The 14,638-nt window shown below is 48.3% G+C and overlaps 1 protein-coding gene across 1 annotated transcript in view; it reads left to right on the top strand.

Annotated features, from left to right (window-relative positions):
• Window positions 1-14,638, top strand: part of SCD5 (stearoyl-CoA desaturase 5) — a 30,216-nt gene that overhangs the window by 5,458 nt on the left and 10,120 nt on the right. Inside the window, exon 2 of the mRNA XM_015624557.3 lies at window positions 6-108. Coding sequence (XP_015480043.2) covers window positions 6-108 — 103 coding nt within the window. The remainder of the gene's footprint in view (window positions 1-5; window positions 109-14,638) is intronic.

Genomic DNA, 14,638 nt, shown 5'->3' on the forward strand with positions numbered 1-14,638 from the left:
GGCAGGCCATCGTCTGGCGCAACGTGGTGCTCATGGGGCTGCTGCACCTGGGCGCCGTCTACGCGCTGAGCCTGGTGCCGCGGGCGCACATCCTCACCCTGCTCTGGGGTGAGTGCGGGGGATGCGCTACAGGTGCAGGGGCGGGGGGCGGCGGGAGCCCGGGGCGGCGGGCGCGGCTCGGTTTGCCCGTGTCCGTCCCCTGTTTGCTCGGCTTTTGTTGCCGAGCCCCCCCCACGGCCGCTCCCGGGATGCCATCGCCGCGCCGGGCCCGCGGTTGCTGTAGAAACAGGAGGCGCTCTCCCTCCGGTTACATTGATCGGGTGTTTTTTAGTTAAAAAAGCCCAGTCAAGCGCCGATGTTTCTGTTTAAGGGTGTGAGAGAGGACGCGCTGGCCGTCCCTTTAATGTTTCTCCGTGTTACTTTCTGAACACCCGCTGTTTTCTGCTCCGGTTTGGAGTAGAAAATCAGCTCGTCGTTTGTTTCCTGGGGAAGGTGATGCAAATTTTCATTAGGGAAGATGTGAAAAGTCGAGTAAGAGCTGTAAGGTGCTGGCACAGAGACGATAAGCCAGGCTGTGCTTTCTGGGGGGATGATGGCTTGCAGCGTCTGTCCTGCTAGCCGTGAAAAGCCAAGGATTCGGTTTGGGGAAGAGAATGTTCAATAGAGCGTCTTTTCTTCCATCCTACAGTGCTGAGGTCCTCTTTTCTCCACAGAAGAATGATGCTGGGAGAAAATGCTACCTAGGAGCACTGCAGTATTGTGCAGGGCTTGTCAGGGTTTGTGAGACCAAAGAGATGGTGAATGTCAGCATCACTATTCAGCAGGTAGAACTGTATATTGATTCATTTAAGTCTGGGTGGCCAAGAGGGTTAAAACTTCAGTGCTGCTTACAGCTGATGCAATTTGGATAAATAACCTGCTTCGAGGTAGGTGAGTGGAGAATATAACAGCCTGGGATTCTTTTATACAGAGGCAAGAAGGGTCTCTGCTGCAGGAACTCACAGACACGGAATTTGGGTTGTTAGGCTGCCATCATTACTGTCGAGGTGACGCTTCAGAAGCCCCAGCTAAATGCTTTAGAAGTCAGGCTTATTCCTGCTGTTTGGAGAAGTCCTAAATCCCTTTTTCACGGGTTCAGCTTTTGATATTCAGTCTGTCTTAAACCCCCAGAAATCGCCACCATTGCTGCTTGCAGTTGGGAAATGAATCTTTCCATCAATTACCGTCCTCAGTTTCTGGGTACCCTGGAGGGCACCTGCACGTTGGACTGGCAGCCTGGTTTGCACAATCCCCCACCTGCCTTGCTCATGACCAGAAGAGGTTCGTGGGGTGGTTGTATTATGCATAGTTTCCTTCTGTAAGCACTACTCCTCTCTCCTCCCTGTTCCTGGTTGTGTTCAGGCTGATTTTGTAGTTTATCTTGGCCACAGCTTGGTGATCAGGGAGACAGGGAGAGGCTGTGGGAGCTGTGTGGCTGGAATGCACAGCCTGTGGTCTGCTCTCAACCCTTTTAGGTCCTGTTGTGTGCAGGCAGGTGGGCTTTCCTTTTCTGTTTTGCCTTTCCAAGGAGACAATTTGAAATCATCTCTGATTTCACTGTGCTTAAGCACAAAAATCCCTGAGGCTGGAGACAAAGGACAGAATTGCCAATTCAACCCTCCAACCTCTGAGGTATTTTTTCCTGGTGAGATTAAACAGATGCTAAATAATAAACAGTTCTCAGTGACTTTGCAGCTTAATGCCTTTCCTTCTGAAAGTGAGAGCCTCTCATTTCTTGACATTGTTATTTTTAACAGCCACCCTAGAGCAGACCACAGAGCTTTTACAGGAGTTTGGTGGGTGGTTTTTACAGGGCCTTCACAGCAGGGAGTGAGTGTGCTGACTCCAGTTGTCCTGGACCCTGCGTGCCACTCTCTCATCTGGCTACCAGCTCTGCTCCCCTCAGAGGTGCTGAGCAACATGAAAACACACACTCTCCTGCAGGATATGTCACAGAAATTAGCTTGATGTCATGCTGGTGACCTGTTTGTGAGGTGCCCCTGAGCAGCTCGGGTAGATAGAAAAGGGTGGCTGCTGCTTAAGTTGACAAACCCACCTCGCTTCAGTGTGGAAGGAGCCAACCGGTGAAGTTGTGTTGGAAGGAATAAGTGTCAATCAGACGTGTCCCTCGCCCTCCCCAGTTCTCCACATCTCCTTCCCTGTGCAGATCAGCTGTGAGACTGCCTTTCTGTGGGCGCTGGCTGCCAGCCAGCCTTTGGAGCAGGGCTGGCACGCTGGCAAACTTGGATGGCGGGCGTGAGAGTAGTGTCAGGTAGTGCAGGGATGTGTGTACGCTGAAGGGTGCAGATGGAGGAGCTGCAGCCTTCCGTGCATGCCTCTGTGCTTTCTCTTCCCAAGCCTTCCTGGGACTCAGGAAGCTTCCCAGTGGTTCTGTGCAAGCCCTTGCATTGCTCTGCTCCTTGTTCCCCACCGCTGCTCCCCCGTGGATAAGCTGCAGGAACAAGTGTGCTGGGATTGGGATGCCAGTGCTGGCTGTGACCTCCACGGTGTGTGGCAGGAAGCCGACAGCTTCCCATGACTCACCACTGCCTGCTTGGCTTCTTACCTTCTCCTCCCCCGAGCCATCCACCTCTCGTGGTGTTCTCCCCTGGGGGAGGCCGGGTACAAACCCTCCCTCTGTGCAGGGCTCGCTTTCCTCCTTCCCTTCCCACCCCCGGAGGCGGCTGATGCAGCAGCGATTGCAAAGTGAGCTGAAGTGCCACTGTGCCACCTAGAAAACAGCTGTTCAAGCCAAGCTGCCTGCTCGGCAGGGCTCATTTCCATTGGTAATTTATTGACATTTGTCCAGCTGTACATAATAGACAATGGGAAAGCGCTGCCAAGGAGGGCTCAGCTGGTTGTTTACTCAGGATTATCTGTGCTCCTCTGTTCCCGTTGCCTCCCGCACCAGCACCTTGAGGCCCTTCCCGCACCCCACGTGGAGCCAGGGCTGCACAAGGGATCCCAAACAGCACTCTGGGTGGTGCAGAATTGGGGATGTGAATTGGTGCAGAACCCGGAACTGGGTTATCTTCCAAGGGATGGACAGATAAGCTGGTTAAAACATAGGCTTTCAGGGCCATCCCAGTGTCTCTGTGGAATTTGATTTCAGTCCAAGCTGAACAAAAACAATGAAATTACTCATGTCAAAATTTTCCATGAGCTGGGAGCTGCCTTGACCCGAGGGGCAGCGGACGGGGTGTGCGAGGCATCGAGCAGCCCTGAGCTGTGCCCGTGGGACAGCCGTGGAACCGGCTGAGCGGATTTGGAATGTCCCCTGCTGCAGCAGCCCAGGCTCACTGGGAGCTCTCTTGCCTTGCTTTTTGCCAGCCTGACTTGGGGTTTGGTGCGGGGCTGAGTGGAGAAGACCCAGCTGCCTTCCCCCAGTCCTCAGCAACACAGAGGTTTGCTGAGCTGCCATCACCACTCTCCAGGCTCCCAGGAGGAACTGAAGCAGGGTGGGAGCAGCTCGCTGCTAGTGGGGCTGGCTGGGCCAAGAGCGCAGATTTTCCAGGAATGAACTTGTGCAAAGGAGTGCTTGTGGTCAGCTGGGGCTGTGGTTCACTGATGTCCTCGTCTGGGGACATGCTGCACCACCTTCCAGAGGTCAGTTGGGAGGAAACTCCGTGCAAGGCTCATCCCCCATGATCATTAAATCATTAATCATTAAATGGTGCTTCTTAACCAGGAACCTCGTTGCTCTAGCCAGGCCCACCCTGTGGCAGTCCCAGTGAGGTTTATCTGTTTGATTTAGGAGACCAAACTAAAAACCTCTGAAATCTGTGTCCAGAGGGAAATACCAGCATGTTTCACTGCAGGGCCTGATGCTAACAGCTGCTCACAGTTTCTTTTGGGGGGCTCATGATAACTTCTTAAAGACTCCATCTGGGGGAATCACGTGATTGTCTCGGATTTTGTTTGGGAAAAGGTGCTTTTTAGTCTTTGCAGAGGGCTCTTGAATAAGCACTTGAAGTAGGCAAATTAATTTTAGGAAATAGAGCCGCCACAAAAGAGCGTAAGATGTTCACCTGCTTTAAAACCTTTTATTTCAGGCTGCCAAAACAACTTCAAAAACTTGCGCAAGCACGGCCACCCAGAAATCCCAAATCACCTGGATGTGTTTGGCAGAGCCGCCTGAGGGAGGAGTGGATGTCCCACGCTGCTGTGCTTGCCAGAGCCTGGGGCTAAGAAGGATGGCCTTGCCCTATGGTGCTCCTATGGGAAGGGAAGCTTGTTGCTGTTGTTTCAGCAGTGTTTAGGAGACGTTTTAGTGCTCCTGAGAGCGGCAGATTGTTCATGTTCAGCCACGGCAGGCCCTGTGCCATGCTTATCCTCAGCTTTCCGCCCTGCGCGAGCGCTGGCTGTCGGGGAGCGCAGACGGAGCAGCGGTGCTGCCCAGCTGCACTCCTGCTGAAATGCAAGCTGCTCCCAGGCAAGAGTCTGCATCCTGCCTGGGATCCCTGGATCCTGCCTGGATCCCTCCAATAAAAGAGATGAAAGCAAGTGTGGTCTCAGCTTTCAAGGGTTATTGCCTTTTTCTCGGGCTGCTGATAGGTAGCACGCCTATGTAATGAGGCACAGGTTGCTCTTGTGCACTGCAGATGCAAGTTTTATTGGTCCTGCATAATTCCAGAGTCTTGGATATTCTTGAGTGCCACCTGCTGGCTTTCTGGTTATTAACTGGTTTTAGTCCCAAACCATTTCTACCACAGCGTTGGAAACTCTGCGCAGACAGCCGTAAATAAAAAAATCCTAGCTCCAGGGAAGTTCCCCTTGGTACCTCTGTGGATGCAGGAGAGTGGAAATATTGTCTCTGTTTCACACCCAGTGAAATGGAGACATTTGATGGAAACTTCTGTCATTTCTTCTGCCACTCTGGAGAGTGGTTATGCTCAGGTGATTTCTGTAGGTGAGGTTTTGGGTCAGAAATAGGGAACAAATGCATTTATCTTGGATACTTGGTGGGAAGGGCTTAATGAACAGAAGGACCTTTCCTCACCTTACTCCCCATGGTGATCTCCTGTTTCCTGGCTCCCAGAACAGTCCCAGCCATGAGCAGGGAGTTGCTCTGGGAGGTTCCTGTGGAATGCAGGAGGCTGGCCTTGTTGTCCACCAGCCCCCACCTCCACCATGCTTTCAGCAGTTCAAGACAGCTGCTGGCTCACTAGATGATGAGTGGAGAAGAGGTGGAGCATCCAAATGTTAATTGCATCTCTGAGGTGCACGTCTGCCCAGGGGAGTAGCTCTGTTTGTCTCCAGAGAAATTTTGGACTGGCTTTTCCTCCCCCAGCCCATTTGAAAGCGTTGTTATACAGCTCTCACTCTCAACAGCCAAATTCTTGGCTTGTTCCTTCTCTCCTGGCATCAAGAGCTGAACTCACATCATCTCTGACAAGAACAAAGTCTTTTCTCAAAGTGTTTCTCTCCTTAAAAATGAGCCCCGGATCTGGGGGTGGCTCTAACATGTCTGGGAATGGTCTTAGCTCCGTGTCCATGGTAAAACTGGGAAGACACCCTCACAAAATGCACAGATAGAACAGCATCACAGAATCACTTGGGTTGGAAAAGACACTCTGAGATCATCAAAACCAACCATTAGCCTGCAGTACCACATCCACCACTAAACCATGTCCCTGAGCACCTCAACAGCACATCTTTTAAATCCACCCAGGGATGGAGGCTCCACCACTTGCCTGGGCAGCCTGTTCATGGCATATGTATGGATGGATTCACTCACAGGAGTGTTCCTGGTCTGTACCAGAATCCTGATCTGAAGTGATCTCTTGTTGAGGACACTCCTACCTGTTGGATGTTTTCCCTTCCCCAGTGTTCACCCCTCTCTTGTTTTAACTGTTGCTGGAGGTTGTTCCTTAAGGCCTTGTCAGCCACAATGTTCAGCTCTAAGTATGTGTTTTTATTCCTTATCCTGATTTCATCCCCAGTGCATTGGTGGGGGTCCTGTGTTGTTTCCCTCTGCCCTGTGTGCTGCACATCATGTGGTCACCGTGAGCACAGCAAAGGAAAAAATGGGGGGAAAAATGGGGAAAAACTTCCATGTGTGTGCTGATCCCTGGATGTATGTGATGGTCCTTTGGTCCTGTTGCTCTCAGGAGTGGGTTCATGCCACTCCTGAAGAGTTCCTGCAGTGGGAATGGATCAGTGAGCAGTAAAGCTGTGCGTGTTTCACATCGGGATGTTCACAAAGCACTTCTGGGCTGCTCTGACCCGTGCTCCAGCCAAGCCACAAGAACCTCAGGCACTCCTTCCCTTTGATCTGTGTGATGAGGACAGAGATGACAGCTGGATTCAGCAAAGGTAGAAATCCCTGTCTGAATTTAGTAGGATTGTTGGCATTTGGGCTGCTTCCTGGAATCCTGGGCTCAGGAGAGGCATCCCTGTGCAGCAGCCCCTTGAAGGGAAGGTTTGTTGCCAGCCCCAGGGCTGGCTGTGGCAAGCACACAAAAGCCCAGCCAAAGGCCACAAAAGCATGAAGTGCCTTCTTTAGCCATGGTCCACCAGGCCCTGAGCTGGTGCAGGCAGCTCTGGGGAGTCATCAGGGATTTCTGTCTCTAGCTTTTTCTCTTTGGTTACATGTGCAGGTGGGGATGGCAGAATACAGGCTCTGAGGAGCTTCAGTGGATGAGTCAGGATGGACTTTTCTGCAGGAGAAGTCTCAAGGGGCTTACTGCATTGAATTTAGTGTGGTTCCTCATCTCTGCCACTCCACCTACCCTCCCTGCAGTCACAGTTGCACTTGTAACTAACACTGATGTTATAATTGAAGCCAAGCAATTCTTGTAATCAAATTTTGTTTTTACCGTGTAGGCTAACAATAAAATGTGCTGCCCCACTGGAGAGAGAAACATTAACAATTACTGTGCTAAGTAAAGCAAAGCTGATGTGAAACAGAGGGGAAGGCTGTTTGTGATGCTGGCACAGGGAACTGTGTGCCTGCCATCCCTCTTGTGCAGAGGCCTCAGCAGCAGGGGATGGGGATTTCTGGAGGATCTTTCTCTCGACATTTTTGGGCAGTGATGATGATCTGAGTGCTAGAGCTCACTGGAGGAGCAGAGCTGGGCTGGGGCAGGGCTGTTTGTGCTGTAGGGACACAGTGAGGAGTCATTGGGGGAGTGTGAGGAGCAATCATCTGGTGAGTGCCCCTTGGGAGCATCAGCCTGCCCACACACAAGGTCTCCTCCTCTGCCCTGGCATCCTCCAACCTGGCAGCTCTGGCTGCCTGACCTGTTTGGTGCAGGGGCTTGTGCCTTCTAATTTTAATGAGGTTTAGCACTTGTGGACCGGCTCTGAGGCTAGAACTGCCAGGAGAGAAAGCTGGAAGAGGCCATTTTTTGCAACGGGTTTTGCTCTGAGCTGTTTGGTTTTGGAAGGGGGAGGGAAAGATGTAGCAGCTGATAATAGCACACAAGTGGAGCAGACACAAAGCACCTAGGCAGGGTGCACAGAAAAAAACATCATCTGGACTGTGAAGTCCTGGAAAGTCAAACCCATCAGATCTCTGCTTCGCTGGTCATGGGGAGGGCACTGGGTCAGAGCAGGGCATTCCCCTGTCATATACCTGGTTCTGCACAGGGTAAGCTTTGGCTTTGTCCCTTTTTGGACAGGAATGCTAAACAGTAACTAAACTTTCTTCCTCAGGGCAGAGCTGCCTGCTGAACACAAGGCTCTGGGGTGCTGTGCTAATGGCTTAACCATGCTATTTCTTTACTCTGTCCCTGAAAAAAGAGGTAAAATTGGCATTTATTCTGTCTTGGCATTTACAGAGCACTTAAAACCCACCAGAGCCCGACTCTGTGCGGATTGAGGACAGCAGTGAGGTCACTGGGAGAGAAGTGAAATCTGCCTGTGGTTTTGTGATGACGCAGGACCCAGCTGAGCTGAGACAGGCTACACATAAGCATCAAAAATTTCAGAGAAGCCAAAGCACCTTCCAGCCTTCTCTTTTGATCTAAAAATAGATGTAAGCTGTTCAACATCTTAAGGCAATCCAGTTGCTGGTGAGTTCAGGGAATCTGTATTTCCTTCCTAGGGGAGTTCTAGCATTGGCTGGAACAATTGCTGTCAGCCACGTTTTCCATTGCTCTATTGGCTTTATTTATGTCACACTGGCTGCAGTTGTCAATATGAACATTTCTGCTTTTCCAACCGGAATAAAGTCTTTTGTATACTCAGCCAAAAATGCTGGCTCTGGGGAATGTTCCTGAAAATGCATACACAGGCATGTGCATCCAGGCAGAGGCAGCCTGGATTTCATGAGCTGGTGATGGCAGGGCCAAGGGGATGTGATAGATGGCTTCTCCTGGAGCTCCACCATGGTACAGAGGGGCAGGAGCAGGGCATCATCAGAAATCATCTTCTCTGCAGCTCTGAAACTCCGCTTCCCCTTTGCCTTTGATGTGCTTCCTCTTATCTCTGTCTCTCTTGGCTCAATTTAGAGTATCTCAGAGGATGTGTAGATCTAATTTTAGATGAAACTTTCCGGCCTGAGATTTCACATGTTTGGTCTCTGCAGGAAAGCACGGCTCCCCGTGAGAGCTGGCATGACCTGTATGGTGGGCGGCCCAGGGAATTGGTGCTGCTGCACGCCAGTGCTTTTTAATTCTCATTTGCTCACTTGAATCCAGCCCAAGGAGCTTTTGATGCCAGCCTTTGATAGTTAGCAGGGCTCAGTGAGAAGAGGGTTGGCTAGCAGAGCAGTGTTTCCTTCCCAGAGACCCCAGGGCCAGAGCACTCATTCAACATCGCTTCTTGGCAGTGATTTAGGGACTAAGGTGAAAATTTCGTCTTCCTCCTTAATAAATGTAGTTCCAGGTCAGGAAATAAAGCTTTTTTTGTAGGATGCTGCAAGTTAAGTGATATGTTAATGCTCCCTGGTGTCTCTTTGCTGTGGAGGAAGAGATCTCTAAGGTTTCCCTGGAGTTTAGCAGTAGAGATATGTACTGGGGATTTGATAACTTATCTACATCTAAGACTGCTGCATGTTGACCCCAGCCCTCCCACTGGTGCAGTGTGTGACATCAACCAGCAATTTTAACTGAGGTGTTTGGAAAGGCTGCTGGCCTGATTTGGGGTAAGAAAACTTTTCATTCTGGGGGAAGACATGGCATTTTAAGAAAATGCATTCCCAAACTCGGCGTTACCTAACAAAAATATAAAAGAGCATATGAGGCACCACAAAATTATCGGCTATGTTTCTGGTCTGAGCCCTGTTGTTGAATCAGAAGAGAATCTTCTACCCCTGTCTGTGTGTGTAGTGAAGTGGAGGATCTCTTAGGAGTTCAGAAGAGACCAGGCATGGTGCAGCTACTGAAATGAGTGGCAGTGCTGCCCTTAATTTCAGTGGGAATGAAGCTCTTGGCACTACTGGAAGTACTTTCCCTGGTTTGGTCATATTAGTCCTAAATCTGCCACTGAATAACAGCAAAAACCCACAAGTGAGGAGGAGAAGGCAGATACAGGATGTGCAGATGTACTGTAATTTTCAGAAAGGAAAAAAAATCACCACTGGAAGTTACAGGTGTGTTACATATTTATGTCAGTCAGTCAGCTTTGCATGTTTGTGCTTGAGCAACTTGCTGTTTGTATGTCTCATGCAGTTCTTGCAGCATAATGGAAAACTTTGGGTTTGACTCATTTGGGTAGTAAAATTCCCTAACAAGCAATTTTTATCTGATTGAATAAGCACAGGATGCTGGTGTGGAAGCAGACAAAAGTTTCATGTCAATTCTTGTAATTTTTAATCCTCAAATAGTTTTTTTTTAATACAGGCGAGTCAAGTTGTGGTATCTGTTTGTATACAGGGGAGAAAAAAATGGCTTGTGCTAAGATGAAAATTTCTTGGCAGCTTGCTTGAGACTTTGCTGGCTACTGTGGAGAGAGAATTTCCACCAAATGGTGTCATGTCACGAGATGTCCTCATCATGAACAGCATTTGAAGGTCAGCTGTCTCCAGCTGCCCTCTTGTTGAAGAGGTAACAGATGTCTACAGGTGAAGCACAGCCCTTGTGTTTGTTAATTTTAATTCCCCAAGCAAAAGATGTGCTTTCTTTGCCATTGGTGTGATTAGAATTCACATCTGAGGAAATGACTCCCTCCTGTACCCATGGGATCTTGCCTCCTGATCCTTGAATGGCTGGAGACACAATGTGTGTTTGTAAAAATGTATAAGCCTTTTCTGAATGTAACTTGAGGCTGGGCCTGGGAATGTGTCGGTCCTTGTATGCTAAACAGTGTTGGGAATGCCATGAGCCAGCAGTGGGACCTCCATCCAGAGTGCTGTGTGCTTCTGAAGCTGTGCCCAGAAGGATGGCAGTAGAAAAGTTAAGGTTTTTCCAAAATAGCAGGTGGAGGGCGAAGACCCCACTGGAGGAGCAGCTCCCTCAGCACGTACAAAATAATGCTGTGGGTTGGCTGTGAGCAGGCCTTGGCATCAGGGGCTGGCACGAGGGGACAGCAGCCAGCACAGGAGTAAATGGGACTGATGTCCTCAGAAGAAGACATGAAACCAAGGCCCTGACACTTGGTGGCCGTCCTGACCCAAGGTCTGTCACCCTCCTAATCAGAGCAGATGTGATAACAATTCTGGGACAGCCTCCAGTAATTACTTGCCTTGGTAATTACTTTTCACATACTCTCTGTGCAAAATGTCACATCTTGAAGTCCATGCCGATTGAAGTGTGCAGGCAGTGCTAGTGCAACAATAGCTGGCCTGTGTTGTCTTTTTTATTCCTTTCTAATTTATTTTTTAATTCTTCTTTAATTCAATCTCCTCTACATAGCAACTCCCCTTACCCCTCTTAGAAGAAGGTATGGGGCTAGGTGAGCCATTGCTCTGATCTCACAAGGGCTCCCATCTGTCTTGTCTGAAGGGGTGAGCATTTTCCCCCACAAGTTTTTCCCCATTGTTGGTACTGGAGAGATTGGGAGTTTCTGCCTTGCTTGCTGGCATTGATGTAATACACCCCAATCCTGGCTGATGTCAGATGTGTCATCACTTGACTTAAAACCAAGTCTGCTCCAGGACCACAGAAAAGTTTCTTACATGCTGTAACATACAAAAAAAGCTCAAAGGTTCTCAGAAGTTGCCAAAGTGTGTTCAGATCAGGCCTGTGGTGGGATCTGTGTTTGGAACAATGTGCAGAGAGCAAACTGTGAGGATGGTGCCAGGTTCAGAGTGGTCACCTTGCTGTGGTGGAATGCAGTGTTCAAGTCCCTGTGAAGGGATTGAGAGCCAGATGGGAGTGAGATGCCAGCAGTGAGACTGGCAAGGGCTGATTCCCCTCCCTGCTCCCAGCCCTGCTATCCCTTCTGTCTGTGCTACTCACACACAGGGATTGGAGCCGCTGGGTGTGAGTGGTGCCGGGCTCCGTGTGCTGCCACCCATGGGAATGAGTGTGTGACATTGTTCTCTATGTTAAAGATGGTTTGTGTGCTGACAGTAGTGCTGTTGTGAATGAGCAGTTGATTTTGTTTCACTGCTCCTATTTTCCTGTCTGATGTGCCGTCCCTCTGAGATAATTGTGATTTGCTCCATCTAACTGGGTTATGTTTGACATTGGTAATGTGTGGATAGCTGCTGTCCCACAGTGCTTCCTTGTCATCTGTGCCAAACAAGGATGTCCAGCCATCTCCTCGCTTTCAGGAGCCAGAGTTGTCTGTTCAGATATGCAGAGTGAACCCAGTGTTTGTTGAGCATCTTCTTTTGGTTGATTTGTTTCTTTAAATAATGAGTTAAAATTCAAAATCAATCTGTAATGTGCTGGATTCACAAATAAAACAGAATTGAAATTTTTGGGGGAGTGAGATCTGCTCCAGATTAAACAACCAGTAAGATCAGAGGATGATTTCCTGATGCCTGTGAAGTAGATACAGACTGTGGCAACATCTCCCATATCTTCATAAGAAGCCATTTCCCTGGATACTGAGATTTTCAGAAGAGTTTGGCACTGGGCTTAGTAAAGCTTTTCTGGAACTCCAGCTATGGGCATAATGAGTTGTTCTGAAAAAAGTGTCCAAATGTTTGGTGGTGTTGATTTCCTATCCATTTCTATATTACTTGCCTGGTGTAGTTTTCATTGCTTGTGTCTGACAGTGAGATACCTCTGTGCCTGCTGTTCAAAATCACACTGATGTCTTGCTGCCTTATCATATAGCCCACTGGGAATGTTTTATGAACTGTTGGTGATCCTCCTTTCAGACTCCTGCTTCCCCAAGCTTCTCACCCTCATCACAGATCCCTGTCTCCAATTACCACTCCCCAGACTACATTACTTTGCTTTCTCTTTACTTTGAGCCTTCCTTTCCCTGTTTCTGCATGGATCCTTCCGGGTTTTCTTAGCTCTCACTGCTGCTCCAAATATAGCATCATCCCCTGTTTTAATTAGTATGCTGTTTGCCTTTGTTTCAGGTCATTAATAAGAATGTTGAATAAAAATCTTCTGCCTATTGATTCTGGCATGTTCCCATAAATAGCATCTGTGCACAGGCACAGGGTATTGGAAGCCTAGCAACCCGCCAGCTCCCTGCCTGCACATTACTTTAACCTCGTGTGTCTTGTCTCTCTTGCATCCTCTCCTTGTCCCCATGCACTGGGTCTCTCTTTCATCTGTTTGCACAGGTTTGCCTGCTGTTTTCTCTTCCCCCCTTCCTCTTTGTTCCCTCTTTTAAGTGGTCCCCCCTCTGCTCCAGTTCTGAATCATTTTGCTTATGCTGTGCTCTGTCAAGTGAGCTGGTTGGAAATGCTCCTGCCAGACCTTAGCAGAATGTGCTGTGTCCTATGCAGAGGACACATCTGGCTATTTCACCAATTTCCTCTTTGTGCATTAGCTATCCCACTAAATTAAAAAGAAATATAACATTAATAGTTTGAATTCCAGGTTGTTAATTGGTACTTTGCTTGTGGCTTTATTTTTCCCCCCTTTTTTCTGCAATAAATACTATTTACTCTTTATTACTTAGGAAAACAGTTTAACTACATTTCTAAGAAGATGTTTTCAGTATAAGGAGGAATTGCTATTAACTGCCTGCTTTGCTCCACATTGCAATCCTGTATTTCACTGATGTGTTCACCCCCTACACACACTCCTATCCCCGAAAATGGAAGAGGTGAGCCTTCTTCTCATACAGGTCCTGTAGCTGTGCATGATTAATATATAATCAAATGGTAGTCTGATTTCTGAGATTCAAATTTATTCTGCAAAGGAGAGCCTGAGACCTATTCCTTACATGGCAAATATTTTTCATCTTGGCTATTTAGACATTGGGAATTAGTGGTCAAATATTATTTTCAGGCACCTTAATTGCTGTAAGAATCACAAAACTTGCTATCACCAAGCAGTGCATTTGTCTGACAGGATTTGTTTCTGCTCTGACACTGAACCTCCCGAGTAATTTTGTTTGTTTGTTTCTGGGGATGTTTCAACCCTCGGGATTTATATTAGGAAGATTCCTGCTCTTATGATTCCTCCTCTGCAAAGCCAAAAAATAGGCATGGTGCGTGGGTATAGGCCCCAGCTGTTTGCTTGATCACTTGAGCACTGCAGCAGTGGGCTGGGGCTGGCAAGTCCCTGGGGGGCTGGCAAGGGCCAGAGAGGGCTGTCCCTGATGGTGTTCAGTGCAGATATTCCATGTGGTCTGTTACCTACCACACAGCTTCCTTCTTACACTGGACAGAGAAGGGAAGTGAAATCAACCCTAATGTCGCATATCTCTCATTTTACCCATTTACCTTTCATTCTAGTTTTAAGAAATCATTCATGATTAAGATGGATGGGTGCCCCTGAGAAGCACTTGGTCAATTAAATGATTTCTTGCTTTGAAATGGGAGAAAAGCCACCTTGTGCTTTAAGGAAGCAAAGAAACTGCTGAAGATGGGAGATTTCAGGCCATGACTAGCAGGAGGTTAACCAGTCACAAAGCCCACAGAAAATATGTTCTTGTAATGATTCAGGACTCTAATATTTTTATGTTAGCTGGATAATGTCAGTATTCTGTGTGTCACAGATCTGTTCCAGCAATTACAATCATTTGAGTGATTTGGAAGGCTTTCTTTAGTGATGTTTCTGCACGGCTCGACATCACACACAGCAAATGGTAGGATAGGTTTTCCCTAATTTCATAGAAGTCCAAATCCTTGCTGTAACAAGGCATATGCAAAAACTGCTGCTCTGCAGTGGAGACTGGAGTGTGAGGAATTGTAGTGTCAGCATTTTTACTGATCTGAGAGTAATCTGTAGATTCAGCAAAATCTGTAGATAATGTGCAGAGAGAATGCATGATTTTAGTTGATTTCTGTACCTCTCTTCAGGTAAGTAGAAATTTTAATTTCTTGATAGACTTCAGTGCACTGGGCATAACTGCACAAGTGAGGCTTTTCTAGGAGTCCCATGAGCACTCAGCTTGCTGAAAATCAGAACTGTGTCTTCAGTGATGGCACCCAAAACAGGTTTTAGAGAGGCATCATCTTTACTGGGACCATTCTGACTCCACGTGTCTGCTGCATCTTGTGAGAAAGGCTTTGGTTTGCTGCACAGGAGATGCCAGGGATTTTGGCCACAGACACAGTGGCAAGCAGTTTGGCTAA

This window comes from Parus major, chromosome 4 (genome assembly GCF_001522545.3).
Source record: "Parus major isolate Abel chromosome 4, Parus_major1.1, whole genome shotgun sequence".
In the NCBI taxonomy this organism is placed as follows: Eukaryota; Metazoa; Chordata; class Aves; order Passeriformes; family Paridae; genus Parus; species Parus major.